Source organism: Ambystoma mexicanum, chromosome 1p (genome assembly GCF_040938575.1).
Source record: "Ambystoma mexicanum isolate Mex_15411 chromosome 1p, UKY_AmexF1_1, whole genome shotgun sequence".
NCBI classification, from domain to species: Eukaryota; Metazoa; Chordata; class Amphibia; order Caudata; family Ambystomatidae; genus Ambystoma; species Ambystoma mexicanum.
The window spans coordinates 970,940,990-970,961,496 of record NC_090921.1 but is presented as its reverse complement, the minus strand read 5'-3'; the positions used below and the strand labels follow the sequence as shown (position 1 = coordinate 970,961,496).

The window sequence follows — 20,507 nt, the reverse complement described above, 5'->3', positions numbered from 1 at the left end:
ATGCAGGTTACAGTTCTCTCCCCCTTGATCTCTCATACAAAGAGGGCTTTTCTCATTCAGCCTTTGTTTTATGCCTTTGCGTCCTCTTGGCTGTGGCAATGTAGGTTAAAATGGCCTCCCAACAGGTATCCCTTTTTAGGAGCGTTGCGCCCAGTTTGCCTTATTTCATGTGGTCTCTTTTGGTGTGCCCCGGGGTCACCTTCTTCAGGCCAACTCACCGGAATGCCTTGGCATCTCCTCCTGACTCGCAGGTGTTGTTGCAGAGTTCTTCGCTTCCTTCTAAGCTCATACCTGCTCTGGTCGGACTGCTGCGGCACGCGCAGTCCGTCAAAGGAGCTCTGACAGCTTTGTGTGCTCTCTGGTGTAGCTTCTGTACTGGAGCACTTCACAGCGTGTCGGAAGCTTGTCTCCCACACAGGGTAGCTTTCTTCAGTCTCTTCCTGCTGCACATCCTCTGCATGGCCAAGTGTCCTCTGCTTCCACCGCTCCCACACATAGAACTGCTGCCGCCACCACTGCACAATCAGCTTCTCCTCCCTCTACTTGCACCTGAAACTCACAACAATTAGACCACTCATTTTGTTTCATCGCCTCCGAAGCCCTCTTCCCAGTACAAGCATTATGGGACTTGAAGTCCATAATGTGTTTATTCTTTTTGGTGATTAGTTTACTGAAAGTTGTCAAGTTTAGTGGAGTTCATTAAAATAGTTTGTGTATTACACTTGTGGTTTGGAACTTTATATAAGGCAGAATCATAACAATGAGAAGTGATATTAACTTCTTGAACCTCCAATGAACCACTTTTATTCTGGTTAATAGAGTTTTCATAATTTGTGCTTTGGGTAGTTCTGAAAGAGGGAGCCTTGCATTTACAGCATGCCACTAGATATTTAGGTATTAGGGGAATCTTATCCTCTGAAGAGGAATACTGCATCTCTCCTAGCGAAGTCATACTTCCCCCTGACAGCTGTCTCCTCCCATGTGATCCTCCCTCCTGTTGCCACCCCCACGCATGGTTAGGATCCCGTAGCGGCTGCCTTCCCCTGGCCACTTGGGAGGAGACTTTAGGCTGGGGTTTAGTGATGATTTTGCAGGATTCATCACAGTAAACAGCCTATTTATATGATGTTTCACTTGGAAGTTCCCATTACCACAGATGCTGTCACTTGGTAGGCATATCCCCTGCTTCCGACTCTTAATTGGAAGTATCTCCCTTCCTCCTTGGGTTAATGGGAAACAATATTGGGCACCACCACTCAGCTTTCTGCCGAATTATCAAGTGTCGGCTTAAAGCCACGGCTTCTGGATGAATTCATGCCCTAACTGCTCTCATCTCAAGGCTTCTACTTCACAGGGTTTTTGTCTTAACTTTCCAAGCAAGATGCTTTCTATTCCTCTAAATAGAAAATGAAGTGGGTTTGATCCTACTGCCTACTCATTATAATGATATGCATGCATGTAGGATAAATGTGCTGGCCTACTCATATGTAAGCATGTTTGCATGTATAATATGATCAAGCTGCTTAGCTCTTTGCTATGTTAAATGGCTGCATGAATGAATGAATGAATGAATGAAAACTCAAAAACAAACTACTCATTATGTGTTTGTGACACTACTACTAAATCCCCCTTGCTATGTCGCTGCTTTTCACTACAATGCTAATAAAGGCCTCTAGGAGCCCCTTTAAGCACTAAAATGCATTGTGTATACTTATGCTGTGTTTAGCACTACTGTTGCTGTTTTAAGTTTTGCAGTTTAGACTGCCCTTAAGCATGTTTCACACTACTGCTCTTTCTACTTAATATATTCTCAGAGGACACAATATAGGAATCTATTTGCTTATCCCCCGGAAGGAACTATATTCTACTTGCCCCTTTAAAGCCAATGCTAGTTCTACTATTATGAGGGGAAATTCTGAAATGAGATGGTGTCTCAACTGTTCCTCTTATATCCCGCAGGGCAGAATGGGTGAAATCCCATGACATGGTATTCCTTTCCAGGTCTTATGTCTGCCCTGTAGAATATTCCGCTTGGATTTTTGAGGAGTTCCACATTCACTTAGTCCTTACCTTGAACTGATGCACATCAGAGGTATTCTAAAAACTCTGAATATTGACTTTTTAAGAAAACATTTTCAGGCCGATTCATGGAATTAATGTGCGCTGAAAATTACGGCGCAAGCGTGCGAAAAGGTGCGATTCGCAGTGAAAGAGCGAAAATCGCAGTGTAAGTGCGAATATCGCAGGGAAACCAGCGCACATCTATTCATGGAAGTCTGTGCGCGAGTAAAATCTGGGATGTGCGCTTAAAAAGTGCACGGCGCACGCCGGCGCACAGGTCATCTAACGGCGTGCGCTAAGGCCACAGCGAAAGCGCACATAGCACGGCGCACATAACAAAAGTAGGCGGAACACATGGCGTGACATGCGGAATGGAGAACAACTCGTGAAAATGTGGGCGTCACGGGGGAAGTACAGGAGGCAAGTGCGCGGAACGCCCACACGCTTGCCTACAACATGTATTCATGGAATCGAATAGGGCAAAACAGCGCACGGGCAAAGACACGCACAGGCCTAAACACGTCCGCCACACGAAGGCAGGCGGTCACGTCCCTGCGCATGAAAAAAATGTGCGCCAAAATGTGCGCCCACAAAAAGCAGGTATATACAGCTATGTAGAATGTCCCATAACGTGGGCCTCTAGGACAAATGACGTGCAAAGGGTTACGCGACAAACAAGGACACCCGCTGTGTGAAAAATAGCATGTGCGTGTATTTTGGGGGTGCGCAGGAAGTTCTACACGCTATTTGCCCTGGGGGAGCGGGGTACATGTATTTCAGGGGTGCGCGTGAAGTCTCACATGCGGTTGGCCTGGGTACGTGTATTTCAGGGGTGTGCGTGAAGTTTCACACACGATTGGCCTGGGTACGTGTATTTCAGGGGTGCGCGTGAAGTTTCACATGCGATTGGCCTGGGTACGTGTATTTCAGGGGTGCGCGTGAAGTTTCACATGCGATTGGCCTGGGTACGTGTATTTCAGGGGTGCGCGTGAAGTTTCACACGCGATTGGGCCTGGGCGAGCGGGGTACCACTCACCGTCTGCCTTGCGTGTAGAAGAACGCATAACCAACACCCACCCGCTGTGAAGTAATAACGTGTGAACCCCAACGCCTGGAAAACACACGCACCCCACCCCACGAAAAGCACATACAGGCCCGTGCGCGATACGTCACAGACGCGCTTACGCGCTGATGGCCTTTCGTCCAATGAAATCGTATATGCGTGCTTATGCGCCTACACGCTAAGGGACTTTCCTCGAATTACATGCTGACGTGCAAGATTTTCACGTGCCAAATCACTCCGTATCAAGCTGGCCACGCGAAAACACACGGAAGACCACGCTCCTGCCCAAAAGGCCGAATTACTGCCCCCCCAGAGCCCTGACCAGCCTCCCACGAGCCATCTGCTGCTGCCTGCCTGCCTGTCTGCTGCCATCGTGCCCTGCTATTTTGTGCCTGCACATCTGCCATCTGCAGGGGTCCAGTTGCTGTGTCCACCCCTGCTGGAACAGAAGACTCCCGACTGGTATACCATCGCTCCACAGCCCAGCCCCAGGACCCAGTTGACCACCCACGCCTGCCTCGGGGGTCACCATGTAGGGGCAAACACCATCTGAGACCACTGGCGACCCCCAGCCAGAGGGGCAGAGGGCCACCAGCTTCAGTCAGAAGGAAGTTGGTGTCCTGGTGGAGCTTGTCCTGGGGCATTATGATGCCCTCTTCGGATCATCACGCGCCAACAAGGAAGGACGGGACAGGATCTGGGACGACTTTGTGGTTGCCATCAACGCGGAGGGGGTGGCAACCCGCAACATCAAGCAAGTCAAGAAGCGCTGGGAGGACTTGAGGTCCAGGACCCTCTTAAAGGCCCAGCGCCTCGTGGATGGGGGCCGGGCCGCATGAGTACCATCCAGCTGAGGGTCCTGGAACGCGTACGCCCAGCGCTCCACGCCCAGATCCTTGAGAGGCAGACCCGTCTGGAGTTGAGCGGTAAGTGGCCAAGCATTGTTGTGTGAGACAAGGCATGTTGCAGTGTGCTGGTTGTCTAATACTTGCCTGTATGTGTGACTTAGGCCATGTACATATGTGTGTGTGCAGGGACATCATGGTCATGCATGTGAGACCAGTAATGTGTGAACCACATGGTTGGTGCATGTGTTCAAATGCAACATGGGGAGCTCTATGCGGAATGGACACATGAGAGCATGCCAGTCTCTATTCCTGGACATGGGTGGGGGTGAGGGATGGGTGCTGATGCCATGTACATGTATGGTGTCCATGTCTGTGTGTCTGACCTGCGTGTCTGTGACTTATGAATGCCATGGAAGCATGACACATGTCTGTGACAATGTTCAGATTCACTGATGCAGCCTAGTCATCTTTGTATCCACTGTGTCTGGGGTGCACGAGGCCAGATGGATGAAACTACGGTGAAGTGTGTGCATGTGATAGGCATGACCCATGATGCATGTGAGTTTCAAACCAACATTGTATGTTTCAAGAGTCCCTTGGACATGTATGCTAATGTCCATAGCATGCGCCATGCCTGTTACTAAATGTGTTTTGCCTGCACTGACCCATGTGTTGTGGAGGGACATGATGGAAGTGATGTTTGACAGTGCCACTCATCTGCCATTGCTTCCTGTCTAGGAGACCATTGTACAGTACCCTGATGCTTGTGTTCTATGTCTCCCTCTACACAGTGGCAAGTGAAGAAGAGGGCGGAGACGGCGCTGTGGAGCAAAGCGGTGGGGATGCCCCCACAGCTGCAGCGGAAGGGGTGGGTGAGCCCCCACAGGGGCTTGCAACGGCGGAAGATGGTGTGGAGCCATCCAGGTTGGTGGTTTCCACAGAGGAGGAGGAGGCCGCTACTGAGCTGCACATGGGGCCTGGTGGGGGTGGTACCACTGGTGCAAGTGGTGCAGTCCAGGGGCAGGAGGCAGCACAGGTCGCCGTGGAGGGGCCTGTGCATGTCACTGTCCTACTGACACTGTGACTGCGCCACCATGCACCAGCAGGGATGCCCCATCCCAGGCCCGTCCGCTGATAGGGGGGATGTCCATGTCATCTGACACTCCTCTACCTGCGGACGAGGGGACCCCTGGCCGTATGGAGAAGGTCCTGATTGGTGTCGCGTTGCGCACGGGTGTCATTCGTGATGACGTGCGTGCTTTCTGGCGGGAGCACGCACGTCATCACGAAGAGCAGCGTGCCAACGTGGCCCAGTTGGGAGCGACCATGGTCGGGGGTTCAGTTGGGAGCGACCATGGTCGGGGGTTTCGTACATGTGTCGGCCACTCTGGCGACCCTCTCCTCCTCTGTGGAGGCTATGCGCCAGTCATTCTCCGTGCCGTCTTCCGGCCCAGATGCCACCAGGGCCCCCTGTGGACCTGCCCCGACCAACGCAGCCAGCTCGGTGGGGCTCCCATCCCTGCCACAGTCGGGAGTCGGAGGTCCAGCAGGGGACACACCAGAAACTGGACCCCAGCAGATGGAGGATGTGCCGGCATCATCGGGCAGGGCATGTGCACAATGGCGTTGGTGGATTCCATCAGCCTGGATGCCGTCGTGCTGGCAGAGGCAGTTGCGTCGGAGGCAGCGGCTGGCTCGAAGTGGGAGGCATCATGGTTTGGGGCCATCTACATCAGAGGGGCAAGCATCGGCCAGAGGGCAGGAGAACCCTGGAATGGGAGTGTCTTCCGTGTGGCAGCGGTTGGGCCAGCAGATACGTGCGGAGCGGCGGCGGGCGGAGGAGGAACGGCTCACAATGGTCAGGGCGGAGAACTCCATGCGCAGGGCGCTGAGGCGGGCTGAGTGCCTCGAGGGTATTCGCAGGGAGTTGGAGCTGGACACCGCATTATCCCTGCGAGACCTCGGGCCAGTGAACATGCCGGCCTCCAAGCCATTGAACAGGAGTTCGATGATGCCCTGGCCCATGATATCAACCAGTGAGCCGTTGGACTTGCCCGCCGCCATTGTATATAGTTCATTAGTGTTAAGTTTCCTTTCTTTTTTTCTTCCCTTTAGGGCGCATGGACTATGCCCCACATTTTTGTATATAGTTGTTTATTCTGTAGGCTTTTTTGTAGGTTTCCTTTTGACAGTTGGGCTCATGGACCCAGGATTTCATCCTTGTAAATAGTTGGAGTGTGCATTTGTCGGCTTTTTCTTTTTTGATTTCTCCATGGAGCAATGGATTTTACTTTTTCATTTCGGTTTGGATTTGCTTTGTTGGAAGGAGACTGGAGACATTTTTGATTTCATATATTTTGGATTCTGATTTCCTTTTTTTATCATTATGTGACATTCTGCATTGTTTTCCTTATGTCCATTGTTTGGTATTTGATTTTCTTTCACCACATTCTTTGTTCAATACATTTGTTCCCGTACTTCAATGTGTGGTATTCTCTCATTGGTTTCATGCATGTCACAATGTGGGTGTTCACATTCACTGGCACCCATTGTGTGTGTGTGACGGACATGTGCTGATGTACATACATGCCATTTGGGTTGTTTCATGTAATGGGCATTTCAATGTCGGGTTTATGTTATGCTTGGTTGGTTATTTGGGCAGGGGTGGCGTGCCGTGGGATTTTGGTGGACATGAGGGCCATGATTGTGGGTCATGTTGACATGTTGGGGGGACAAGAGTGGGACATGAGTGGGGGCCTGCTGGTAGATGCCCCTGACTGCTCGGGGGTGGGGGTGCTGGGAGACATGAGTTGGTGATCATATTGCAACGTGACATGTGGCTTGGCTGAGGGGCATGCCCATGTTGGATGGGCTGCCTGCGGGACATGACCAGGGGTGCAGGGTAGTCCCCTGTGCTGTGGGCTGCCTGCAGGGGCCGTGGAGGGGGTAGAGGGGACACCTGGGAGGACCCACACTGCCAATTCACGTGTAAAACTTCCCGCGCACCCCTGAAATACACGAACCCAGGCCAATCGTGTGTGAAACTTCCCGCGCACCCCTGAAATACACGTACCCAGGCCAATCGCGTGTGAAACTTCCTGCGCACCCCTGAAATACACGTACCCAGGCCAATCGCGTGTAAAACTTCCCGCGCACCCCTGAAATACACATACCCAGGCCAATCGCGTGTAAAACTTCCCGCTCACCCCTGAAATACACGTACCCAGGCCAATCGTGTGTGAAACTTCCCGCGCACCCCTGAAATACACGTAGCCAGGCCAATCGCGTGTGAAACTGCCCGCGCGCCCCTGAAATACATGTACCCAGGCCATTCGCATGTGAAACTACCCGCGCACCCCTGAAATACACGTACCCCGCTCCCACAGGCCCGATCGTGTGTGAAACTTCCCGCGCACCCCTGGAATACACGTACCCAGGCCAATCGCGTGTAAAAATTCACGCGTACAACAGTTATACACGTACCCCACTCGCACAGGCCCTTTCGCGTGTGGAAGTTACAGCGAAACCCGTAATACACCTTCCCCGCTTGGCGTTTGCTGTTTGGCAGTCCGGTAAACTGGTCCAGGGTTGGCGCAGCCCTTTGCGCTGGATTGGGGATTTTGATGGCTTTTCCTTGCACGAGGGCGTTCTTGGGGGCGTAACTGGCGCTGCTGTAGGGTCGCTGCACCACGGCTGCTTTTGGAGGCTAAAATCCATGAATACGCTGTGCGCGGAAATCGATTTTAGCGCACGCGGCTGGCGCAGACATTCGCACGGGAACACTGTGCGCCAGCCGTGTGCGCCACTTTTGTGCGAATTTCTATGAATTACCCCTTTATATTGATATATTTGTCTATCTACTGCAGATCAATAGACCATTATAAATGCGTTGCATGTCTGGCACAATCACCTAGAAATTATATGTTTGGAAAAACACCCAAAAATATGCACAAATACAGTTTCAGGATTCAGGCACGGAATTAATGGCTGAACGGATAGACCCCTCACCAAGTTGATACTCACACTCGACATGTTCTTTTTTTAAGAGAAAATCATTTCTCCAAGTATTTTCTACGTGCATAATGCATAGTATGTCTGTAGTCACGAACACATTCACTGACAACGAGGCATGCTCACATGCAGAACAAACAGGAGCAGTTCACAACACATTTTTATGCTTTTACTCAAAATATGTGCCAGTATAAAAACATTTTCACGCTGGCCGTTCCCATGCATGTCCATGCTAGCTGCACCAATGTATGCCAGTATTCCCATATAAGAACATACTCATGTTTATATTGCACATAATAACACTAATGATACCATAGGAAAACATGCCCAGGTTGTCTCTGCCAATAAATGCCAGTATTCCCACGTGAGGACATAAAATGCCAGTCTAGCCAAATCTCATGCTTGCTTTGTCATAGATAGCTATTAAATAATGCAATGTCAGTGTAAGAAATGGCTAGACTGGCTGCACCAAAGTACCAGTCTAGCCATGTAATGACACATTTCATGATTGCTTTATCATGAATGGCTGCCCATTAAGCGTCTTCCCAACCCTTCCCCGCAACTACCCCTTCCTCACCAAACTTGGCTCTTCTGCGGTCAACCCAGCTCAAATACACGTGCACACCCGTTCACACCAACATTTACTTGATCATTTACTCACACCATTCACTAGCTTATTCACAAGCGCACCCAGCCACCCATACATCATAGACACACTCATTCACACACATTGGACCTCATTACGAGTCAGCCGGTCCGGAATGAACAGTGGTGGTAAATCCGCCACCACTGTTGTTTCTGGACCGGCTGATCTCGAGTTCTGCAGGCGGGAGGTGTCACTCCCGCCAGGTCTGACCTGGCGGGTTTAACACCACCCGCCTGCAGGCAGACGTGAAAACACTGGCACCATTATAGCTATCGGACTCCATGGGAATGGGGATTTACCGAATTCTGCCTCCAGAATTACCGGGTCACCAGGGTTGTAATGCCCCGGTGATTCCGGGAATCACGCAGGCGGAATGGTAATAAGAGGCCGTCGGTAACCTGCCATTTTTTCCGGCTCGGTTACCGTGGGACTCGTAATGAGGCCCATTATATAATACACAACACATCCGTGCATGCACGCATATATACAATCATACATCATAAACAGGTCACACCCCCACACATTTACAAAAAATATATTTTGTGTTTTTGCCTGCTGTTTCCCAAATCCATCTCCCCGAGGGGCTCTGCTCCAGGAAAATGGCCTCTGGCTCCCGCACTGCACCCTCCACCACGCTGACGGGAACCAGGGAGAGCTTCCTGGTTCCTGTCATGCGCAGTGGAACCTGACCATCTTGCGCCGCAATTTCTTTCTGAAGTCAGAGTGCATGCACTTCGACTTCAGAAAGAAATTATTCCTTTCTGAAGCTTGACAGGGGGCCCCCCAGGACATGGTGCAGCAGGGCCTGTGCTATGCCAGGGCCAATAGTTGAGTGTAATGCCAAAATAAAAGCACATTGAGTATTTGAAGGTAAATAAAAAGGTTTTAAGGGTACAGTCCGGATCCCACCACACAAGAGGTTACCCTGGGGGAGACCCTTGGCCAGAAATCCACCGATCACGACCAGGCAAGGGAGAGTTAGGGAGTGGACTTTATGCCCAAGCAATCCCTATCGCAGGAATGGGGCGAGGTATGCAGGCTCGCTTCTCCACCTCTAGATTTCATATTGACCACCCCTAATGTACTCAGAATCGCTGGCGCCACCTATTTTTGTTGCTGGCTCAGTTGTAAGGGGTCTTGCGGCTTTGATTGCAGTGGTTGAAGTCTGCATCAGGATTGGTTCATGCTAGACTGCCGTTTCTGCTCCCATGGGATGGTTCTGATTATCTTCCAACAGGAGGTCCCGGGCATTTCAGGGCAGCAGGCATCACAGGTTCCATGATGAGAGGAAAACCGCAGGACACAGTAGAGATGGGCAGCAGTGACGTTCACCCAATCAGGGGGCAGCAGGTGTGACCATGGGAGCTGAGGAAGACTTGGCTTCATGAAGGCCCCTCTTCATTACAGAGAGCAGGAGCAGCAGAAGGGGAGGTCATCAATGTGTGCCTAGCTGAATCCTAGTATACTGAGCAGCGGATAGGTCTTTGCAGAGGCTGGACAGCCCAAAGAAGGGTTCCTGGGCACTTCTGACAGCTTCTGGCAGTGGCTTTCTTGTGTTGGGGTATTGGCTGGTTGGTCCCTCTAGTACAAGTGGCAGAAACACCTAGGATCTTCTAAGATCCCTGAAAGAGAGGCAAGGCTATACCTGGACTTGGCTTTGCAAATGCTGTTTGCCCTCAGCAGTAGTCCTTTACGTCTTCTTTGGGGTCTTGGCTTCAGTGGTCAATCTGAGAAACGGCTGCAAGGGTTCCCCCTTTATACCGAATTTAGGCTGGGGGATACCCTAGCCCACCAATGGCAAGGATCTGCACGATTCAAGCAGGTAAGGGCTCACCAATAATGCACCGCCTTAATCCCCACGTTAGGTGATGTGTGCTACAGTAAAACAATACAGGAATCTCCGACTGGTGACAGAGTCCTCTATACTGTTAACCATATTGGAGGACCAATTCCCTAAAAATAGTTGATTCAAGCAAGGGAAGTAAAGTAAAAAGACTACTTGCTTACAAAAAAGTCAAAAAACAAAAAAGCCCTGACAACCCAAATCAAAACAATCCTCCCGCGATATGCAGTCATAGATGGTCAGAGGAATTCTTTATTAAATTCAAATGAGTGGTCGAAACAGTTGGATGGGCCAGAGATAGGTGGGAAATATATTTAGCTCTGATGCTAACTGGGGAGTTGCATGATGTACACTGGATGCTGAACTCGAAAGGACCACCCACATGAAGATATAAAAAAGGGATTTTGGAGAGAAGCCAACTAGATCCTGAATACTATTGTAAATGGTAAAAGAATGTCCTGCTGAAATCTGTGAAAACTCTTCACAAAATCTCCTACCGTAGTAAGGATTTAGTCAACAAGTGGGTAGAGGGTGAAAGCATAGAGGAGGTGAAAATGGCCTGGGTCATGGAACAGTTCACAAATTCTCTGCTGCTCTTCCTCCAAAGAGCCCTGTATCAATTGTACATTAGAGGAGACTATTCAAATGACCAGTGGCCACCACAAGGAAAACTTGGCTAGACCTACCCTCCCTAAACAATATCCCAACAGGGAACCGATCGAAGATGGCCCCTTTCCTGGCATAGGGATAAGAGCCCACCCACAGTCACAGGCCAGTCCAGGGCAAACTACCTAACCAATCCAGTACCTTATTTAGGTGATTAGAAGAGGTTGAAAAGTATAAAAAGGCACAGATAAAATGGGAGGAGAAGAGACTGGGAACGACGGGCCAGAGTGTTGCAGGAGTGGAGGTGGACGAGTCAAATGTGTGAATGATGTGGCAGAGCTTCCTGAAGGCCCTGACCTACACTCTGACACATGTCAAGCAACATGGAAAGCAAACTGTAAAAAAACTGCTGGCTGCTGTTATATCCTGACCTGGGGCATAGATTCAGAGAAAGAGAGAAGAAAACTGCACAGCAGCTGGTGGGCTCAAGGCCAGACTGGCCACCCTTGACTGCTGGGTATGAACAACTCAGTCTGAAAAGTGCCTGCACGGTGGGTTGGGTGAGAAGTTCCTGCTGGTAAAGTTCTTGTGTATCACCTAAGGCAAGTGGGAATACTACATTTGTGCTGGTAGGCATTTGGTAGGTCATCCTTCAGGTCATCCTTCAGACTGTGGGAAATGTGATGAAATGTGATGATTCACCAGGTCTCGCCACTTCACCCGAGGGGGAGCCCTTTCCTATGAGGCTAGGGAGGTGAGGTTGCTACCCAATACTCCCTCTAGGGTGGTAATATGTGGGAGGACCTCACAGGGAAAGACTCCCTTCCTGGGGATAAGGACGTCCTCCTGGGGAAAAGCCTCCATAACACAACACAGAAACCCCTACACTCATGATCAACCTTTTCACCACCCTTGATAGTGGAACCATGTGCTACTGTAAACCCATGACTGTGACCAGTATTAGACCTACGGAGACAAAGAACAACATGAGAGGCATATGGAGTAACCAGATTAAGAATCAGATTACAGCCAAATACTGTAACTGAAGGCATGAAGAGTGCCAAAGAGATTTTCACAAATGGTGTTAACGTTACGCGTGGGCGGCGTCAACAGTATAAACCGGAAAGCGAGAGCGAACAAAGGAGATCTTATTGTGAAAGCCAGGAGTATGTGTACAGGAAGTTCAAAGTTGGAACGCTGCAGCTGGAGCAATCGCGCCCCTACGGGAGCGAGACAGGAAAGGGAGGACGTTGTCAGAGCGTCTTGCGAGCATGCAGGTAGTCTACTCACTTGGTGTTGGTGCGACTGCTGGAAGGTGGACTTTCGGCTCCAGAAACGAAGCTGAGACCACAAGCCAGTTGCAGAGCCGCGCAGGAAGCGTGGAGGAGGAAGAAAGGCTCCTGTGACCCCAGGAAGAACCAGAACAGTGTCCCCAAGGCACCACACCTAACAGACATGGTGAGAAGACTGGATGGGCTCCGGGAGAAGTCCCAGCTCACAAGTGCATCTAGAGGCATCTCCCTCGTCGCAGTGGCTAAGCTAATACCACTGCTCCAGCAGAGTGCAATGGGAGTCATCTCCCTCGTCGCAGTGGCCAGGCCAATACCACTGCTCCAGCAGAGTGCGACAGGAGTCATCTTCCTCATCGTAGTGACCAAATCAATACCACTGCTCTAGTAGAGTGCAACGGTAGTCATCTCCTTCGTCGCAGTTGAAAAGAAATGTATCATCCAGATGGGAAGCCAAATAAATCTGTGAGCTTTTCTACTTCCTGGAAAGAGTTGAAGGGACTGTGTGGTGATTCCTGCAGAGTCCTCACAAAGATCCTACCTTAAGTCTCCTCCCATGTAGCCAGCAAAAGGCAGACGCCTTCTGATCCTGATCTTGGGGATGGTGTCACCTGGGAGGAGAAGTGGCCCAGAGGAATAAAAAGACTCTGTTGGGTGAGACACAGTATTCATCTTCCTCCAGGAAAGAAATGTCAGCGATACCAAAATCTGTAATGGCTTGTTGTCAGAGAGAGCTTTTAACTTCCCAAGATGAACATCTTAATGTGGGTGAAAACAGTCATAGGGCCTCATTACAAGTCCAGCGGTAGCCATGCTGGTGCTACCGGTGGGTTGCCGCCAGACTTGCAATATTAACCAGCGCCTGGCTTGCCAGAAACACTGGGGGATTACGACTCCGTCGTTCCGGGAAGTCAGGCGCCGGTAAAGGTTAATCCCCATTCCCATTTGAGTCCCATACGACTAAATGGGAATGGGACCACGGATGCACTGGCACTGTTAATAACCTGAAACTCTGCAGGCGGGTGCTATGCCGGTCAGGAAACAACGGTGCTGGTAGGCTTACCAGCACCGTTGTTACCAGACTGGCATGGTCGTAATGAGGCCCATAGACCCTTAGGCATTGGAAGAAATGAAACCCCTTTTAAAAACAGGGATTCTCCCCTGAACCCCAAAGGAATAGTAAAGAAAAGTCTGACAATACCACCAATTTAGACTGGGAAAACCTGCCCAATCTGGGTTCTCAATCTCTTTCAAGTATTCACTCTGTGTTTCTCTGCTCCATTCTTTCTCTGTTCCACAGCCCTGGTTTACTCCCCTGCCAGGGTCTGTGTTTGTCATTGGTTTCTGTAGGAATCGTGCTTCTCCTCGTCATAAGTTGGGGATTGCCTTTTCTTAGAGAGAGAGAGAGAGAGAGAGAGACAGAGAGAGAGAGAGAGAGAGAGAGAGAGAGAGAGAGAGAGAGAGATCGAGAGATCTTTCTAGTACCAGGTTTATTTTGGTAATCCCATTGATCTATCTTAATGACATTGGAACCTATTGTGCCCATTGATAATGTATTATTTGTTTACAGATTGTGAGTTTTGTCAACATAAACCTAATGGATATCACAGTGCAGCAGTTGTCTTTGGCTATCCTGGAGAACATGGTGCTGAGTAGCCCTCCTCTTTTCCAGTTGGTGAAGCGTGAAGTAACTCTGGACCGGCTTGTTACCCACCTGACAGTGTGAGTTGAGCAGCGCTCTTAAGTTACACCTTCCTGACTGTGTGTTCTTGTCCTCTGAATCAGTTAGGATTTCTTGTTCTACTACCCTGCTTTTGCTAAATCATTCAAGAAACATGTGATCACTTGTTTTTGACTTCAGACCTCCCACTCATTCCTTTTCTGCAGCCTCCAAACACCCCTCACCAGTCATCCTTCTTTGTGACCTCTGTGCTAACTTGGACCAGGAGGAAGGTCCAACAGACCTGGGGGAAGGGAGTCAATCCCCCAGGCTATTTGAGACTGGACATCAGGAGAAGGGAGGCATTCTCCTGGCCCACCAAGGAAACATTGTGCGGAACTTTGACCCTAGACCAGGAGAAGGGAGGCATTCTTCTAGGACAAGAACAGTACTGCTGTATTGTTTAGTTTATAGTGTAAGGGACAGAAGTAAGGTTTTCCTGACACAGTATGGTGGAAACCTTTACTTTTACAGACATTCTGACAGTCACCTTAGATCTTTAGTTGAGCCAGGGAAACCCCCTTAGAAAAAGGGAAAGATGTCTTTTCTCTTGCTTTATTGTTTAATAAAAGTCTTTAGCTCCCTAATATGCCACCTTCATGTCAGAGTCCTCCTTCTGCACCCTTATGAAATGCTCCCATATCCCTTGTCAACTAGTCCCAAGTTATTTTAATCTGTGATCTCAAAACCATCCTACATCTGTTCTTGGGGATGAACTCTCCCTGTTCAGTGATCTACAAGCTTTCATGTGTTCCTTAGCTGGTATTTTAAAGCTGTCGCTCAACTTTATGTTGGTTTTCAAAGGTCTTCTTCACCCACATTTAGACTATCACACGGCTTCTGTCATACAAGTTCTATCCGCTGGGTTGTTTTGTATGTATAATATTGTCCCTGTTCCTTTTCCTCCACGTCTGCATGAGCGCTTGTTTTGATTCATGACTTTTTTTTTTAAGCTCACTGTTTTCATAGGAACAGATGCATGCAAGCAAACCTTATGAAATCAAGGGCCCAATTTCTCACGTTTGTGAAAGGAGTCAACAAGTTGGTAAGATGAAATAGCAAAAAGATGGAATCATGCCTCATCTGAACTATCTTAACCAATCTCAGAAAGAAATCAAAATACGCCAACAAGTGTAGAAAGTGGAAGAATTACATTCCCAAAATGACATTATCCAAATCCCCATGAAAATGGGAAAGTAAAGGAAAACAAAAAAACACACCAAGCAAAATGCACAGATTGTACCCAAGGCAATTAATTAGCAAGACAATTAATCGGGACAGGCTATTCCAAAACACCCATAGTAATTAACAACCACAACCTATTTATTAGTCATTGGTTTGGTAGTGGAAATGGAATGTTCCTCAAAAAACACAGCAGTAGGGATGGAGGAGCAGTCAGTGATATTGATATTGATATTTTATTTCTATCGCACTCATACACAAGTGTTTCAGAGCGCGACCAAGCAAGGGAAGCGGAACAGGGGAGAACAAAAACAACGATCTTACTAGGCCCAGTGACATTGAGAACGTGCATGTGCAGGGTAGAGGGAAAATGGGGAGAAGTGCTTGGAAGGGGGAACAAAAGGAGAGTGCGTAGCGAGAAGGAAAAAACAAAAATAATAAAATAATAAATAAAAAGGCAACAAACAATGGGAGTGCAGCCAGCAAGTGGCAAGTGCTGGGTTTATGGCAGCAGGCCATGTAGGTCTGAAAGTGCAGGAAGAAAAGGGGAGGGCTGTATGGGTACAGATACAGAACCCAGTGCAGGGGGTGGCCCGGAGGCAGTGCGTGAGGGTGGCAAGATGAGCAGGTACCTGGGCCCGGAGGACAGAGGGTGGCCAGGTGCATGGTGCCGAGGGAGAGCAGAATCAACAGGGGAGAAGGGAGGAGAAGCCAGAAGCAAAGAGGAAGGTTTTGAGGTGCTTCCGGAACCGGAGATGGTTCTCCTCAAGTTTTAGAGTGGCAGGGAGGCTGTTCCAGAGGGAGTCCCCAGCCGAAGACAGAGATCTACCCCCAGCTCGTTTCTTTGAGAAACAACTGACCCTTGGGGAGTTATAGGTAGAGGAGCGGAGTGCTCGAGATGGGAGGTATTTGCGGAGGGATAGCTGAAGGTATGTTGGACCCAGGCCCCAGAAAGCCTTGTGGACAATGCAGAGGGTTTTGAATTTAATCCTTGCATCCACTGGGAGCCAATTTAGAGATTTCAGAGCTGGAGAGATATGATCCCAGGGCTTGAAGCCAAGGACAAGTCTCGCAGTCCTGTTCTGGATAAGTTGTAAAGGGCGGAGAGTAGAGGCAGGTAGATTAAGAAAGAGGCTGTTGCAATAGTGTAACTTAGAGAGAACCAGAGCTTGGGAGACAGTGAGCTTCTGGGGGAATGAGAGGAAAGGAAGAATACCTCTCAGGAGGTGCAGTAGGATGTTTGACTTTTTTGATGCATCAGCGATGTGGGCGGAGAAGGAGAGTGTGGAATCAAAGGTGACACCAAGGTTCTTGGCCTCGCAGGTGGGGATAGGAGGAGGGCCAAGGGAGGCCGGCCAGAGAGGTGGAAAGGTGAAAAGATAAATATTCTACTAGGGCTAAAGTCAAAATATTCAGTTAGTGATATTTCCGCATTACTGGCGTGCCTTCACTACCAAACACGCAAGAAGCACATATAGCACTTACTGTTCAAAAGGTTGACTAGGAAACAAAAGTGTAGCGAACTAGAAAGCATACCAAAAGCAGACAACAATGTATGATCACATTCTGGTAGTGTAAGGAAATTATATGATATAAGTCATTTATAACGCGCCTGTACAAAAAAACTTTGCGCAATGCTACAGGGTGAACAGCTGGACGGATTTTCACCAAATGTGTGGCTGGAGCGGGGTATTGAGTCAGAAAGCGTGCTTTTGTGTGTTTGGTGGAAACCCGACCAGCACTTTTGTTGCAAATTACTGAAATGTAAGTCCCAAAAAATCTGTGATATCTGGGTCCGCTCCACTGACCCATTTCCCTGTTCACTCTGCGGACCGAAATGTCATTGGCCTGCGGTACACCGTGATGTCACCGAACGTTGGACGCGGCTGGTGGTTGGCTGGAGGGAAACATGCGGTGCGTCATAGTATTTGGGAAACGCCGCCATGGTGTATCGTAGGACAGTGCGGCGGCGGAAGGGTCTGGAAAATGTACCGTATGGCATGTGTTGGCAGCAAGAATGGAGAGACGGGTGGGGGAGTGAGAAGTGGTGCATGTGACATGTGGGTAGGTGGAAGAAGACGGAGGAGCGCCTGCAGTTTTCGCGCGTACTGTGTCAAGTCACAGGTAGCTACACAGGCATGTACGTTGTCTGGTGATTGGAGGCAGGTGTCGTAACGGGCCGATAGGTTCTGCCGTGACCGGTTTGCGGCAACTTCTTCCCGTGGTGAGTAGTGGTAGAGGAATTTTAGAAGGGAAATTAAGTGCACATGACATAGGTTGGATGGGAGCGCGGGTGGCTGTGCTATGCGGATGGAATACAGTAGTTGAGCATGCATGGGTGTAGGAAGTTGGGTTGGGTCTGTGGAAGGATTAGACTATTGGGTGCATGGGCGAAGGCTGTAGATCGTAGGGCATGCACTGAAGCGCGTAGGGCTTTAGCATACCCACCGCAGTAACGCAAGTGTGGGTGTGCATCCGGTACAGGGTGGTGTTTGCATATTGCGGTGTGTGCACATTGGTTGTAGTAGGGTAGTGTTGCGAACCGATTGTGGGTAGTTTGGCAGTGACACAATAGTTTGGGAATGGAAGTGGGGATGGCCATAGTATGTGCATGAAAGTGCAGAGGGGTGCAGGAGAAAGTGTTTTCTTTGTACATTATGGTACCTGGTGTAATTTGTTGATGCATAGTTAAATGGTGGTGCGCAGGTTGGGTAGGAGTGCTGGTGGTAGTGCTGTGTATGTGGATAGTGGAAGTTGGTGACATGATGAAATGGATGGTGCCATTATGTAGCAGTGAGAGGGTTGAATGTCTAGACTGTGGGGTGCATGGCTGAATGCCGTAGGCCATAGGCCATGCACTCAAGAGGCTAGGACTTTAGGACCCACACAGCAGTAACACATTTTGGATTTTGCAGCACTTAGAGGGTGGGGAACTGTAAATAATGGGTGTGTAGCACATTTCGGACGCAATAGAGCGGAAAAAGTGAGCTGCCATGCGTGTATGTTTGGTTTTGGAGGTGAGGATACAGTTACAACATGGTAACGTTTTTGATGTGTACTTGGCAATGGTGCTGTGAAAAGTAATGCAGTGTCGGCACTGGGTGCTGGGTTTGCATACTGTTAGTATGGAAGAGGATATGGTAGAAGTGCACCTTGATTGTGCTTGGTTACCATGGTATGTGCTGATTTGTTGAAGTAAGGCCAATGTTGTGAAACAGTTGCGGTTAAGTTGGTAGTGAGACAATGCTTTGTGAATGGGTGTGGGTAGGGGTGGTGGAGGCTGTGATATGTTTGTGGATTCTGTTGCTAGGGACCTGTTGTCATGCATGGGTGCAATGCAGAGGTTCAGTATGTGATTGGTAGATGTGTGTGTACATTGGGTAGAGGTGCTAGCGGTAGGGGAGTGTATGTGAACTCGCGTAGTTGGTGATGTGGTCACATGCATGGTGGCATTACGTTGCAGTGCCTGTGTTCAAGGTCTAGCATATTGGGTGCATGGCCGTAGGGCGTAGGCGTAGGCCATGCATTGAAGAGCCTAGGACTTGAGGAAACCTATGCCACTAATGCAATTTTGACTGTGTATCTGATAGAGGGTGGTGACCTGTAAAGAATGGTTGTGGAGTGCATTTCAGATGCCATAGAGCAGCAGAAGTGAGCTGGAAGGTGTGTATGTTTGGTTCCGCAGGTAAAGTCGCTGGTAGAACATGGTTAAGTTTTAGATGTGTGATTGGAGATTGTGCATTGAAAAGTCATGCAGTGTGGCCACTGGTTGCAGTGTGTGCATACTGGCAGTACGGGAGAGTTGAGTTGTAGCTTGTATGGGTTCTTTACTATGTTGTGTGGAGATTTGTTGAAGTAGGGCCAATGTTACACAATACTTTGTGAATGGCAGTTGGTAGGGGTGATGGAGGTTGTGGTATGTTTGTGGATGCTGCTAATTGCTACCTATTTTTGTGATTGGGTGTTTTATGGGTAAGGGAGTTGGGTTGAAGTGCTGCTACGTATGTTATGTTTGTGCACAATGTTAGCTGCCTACATGGTTGCATGCATTGATTCATAGTGTTGTGCTGTGTGTGGGCAAGGGTGGACTGGTGTGTGCATGGCGAAAGGGGTGCTGGGTGCATCGCAGGATCATTGTGGATGCTGAAATAGGGCATCCTGTAGATAGGAAAAGTTTCTGGTGGAGGGTCTTTGGAAGCAAAGGGAACGTGCTCTCACAGTGTTTAACGGGACATATGGAGTTGTGTGCAGAAATGATAGTGTGCAATGCAGAGGTTCAGTATGCGATCGGTGCAAGCGTTTCTGAAATGTTATACTTGCCAATAGGCACCGCTAAGGGAGTGTTGGAAAATGTGCGTGCAAAGGGAAGAAGTATTGTGTCTGATTTACTGGGGCGTGGCCCTAGCTGTAGCTGGGAAGGCGCACGTGCTACATCATGGCCTTCTGAGCATAGAGCCTTCGGAAATGGAACTATGGGGATTCTCCAATGAGGATTCAAGGGTGTGGTTCACTGGAAGGGGCGGTGACATATTTACCCAAAGTTCGATGTAGTGAGGTTGGCAGCGATGGACAGACGACGAGTGCTTATAGTCGGTGATACCTTTGTGCACGATCTGCAGAGGTATGCCGTGGAAAGAGGCTTCAATACTGACTTTCAGTTGGCTTTTTGGAGGCTCAATTTATGAGTGGGTTTTCGGATGCATTGATCTCCTTTGCCAATGAGTGGCCTCTGTTGGTACTGTAGATGTGGTGGTCGTGCATTTTGGAGGACATTTGGGGCACATGTCATGCTCACGTTTGCCCGCCTACTTAAAGAAGTTGATGACAACTGTGATGGAGATATTTCCTGATGCAAAGGTGATTTTCTCATTGATGACACCAAGAGGACAATGGGAGAATGATGTGTAATTTGTCCACAGCCAAAGGGCGGGAGATGTTGGATAAACAGAATCATTTGCCACTTTATGAGCAATGCTGGGATGTTCTGCACCGACTATGAAAGTATTAATAACCAGACAGATTTCCAGTGGTTTCAAGGAAATTGCCTTTTTTTAACTTCCATTGGCAATGCTGTTGTGTTTGCCACTCTGCACGAAGTGTTGCAGAGAATTCTGTAGAAATGTATGTTAGGAAAGATTTCTTAATTGTGGGTAATTTTCCTTCCATGTGGCAACCCCTAAACTTTTTGCTGTTGTTTTCACCATGATCTAGACTTTGCCAGAGAAATGCAGCCTTCTG

General features: G+C 49.1%; 1 protein-coding gene across 3 annotated transcripts in view; it reads left to right on the top strand.

Annotated features, from left to right (window-relative positions):
- ELMO3 (engulfment and cell motility 3) overlaps positions 1–20,507 on the top strand; it is a 593,731-nt gene that overhangs the window by 350,965 nt on the left and 222,259 nt on the right. For all 3 annotated transcript variants that reach the window (XM_069653870.1, XM_069653880.1, XM_069653889.1), the window contains one exon: positions 13,938–14,089. In XM_069653870.1, the coding sequence (XP_069509971.1) occupies positions 13,938–14,089 (152 nt within the window). The remainder of the gene's footprint in view (positions 1–13,937; positions 14,090–20,507) is intronic.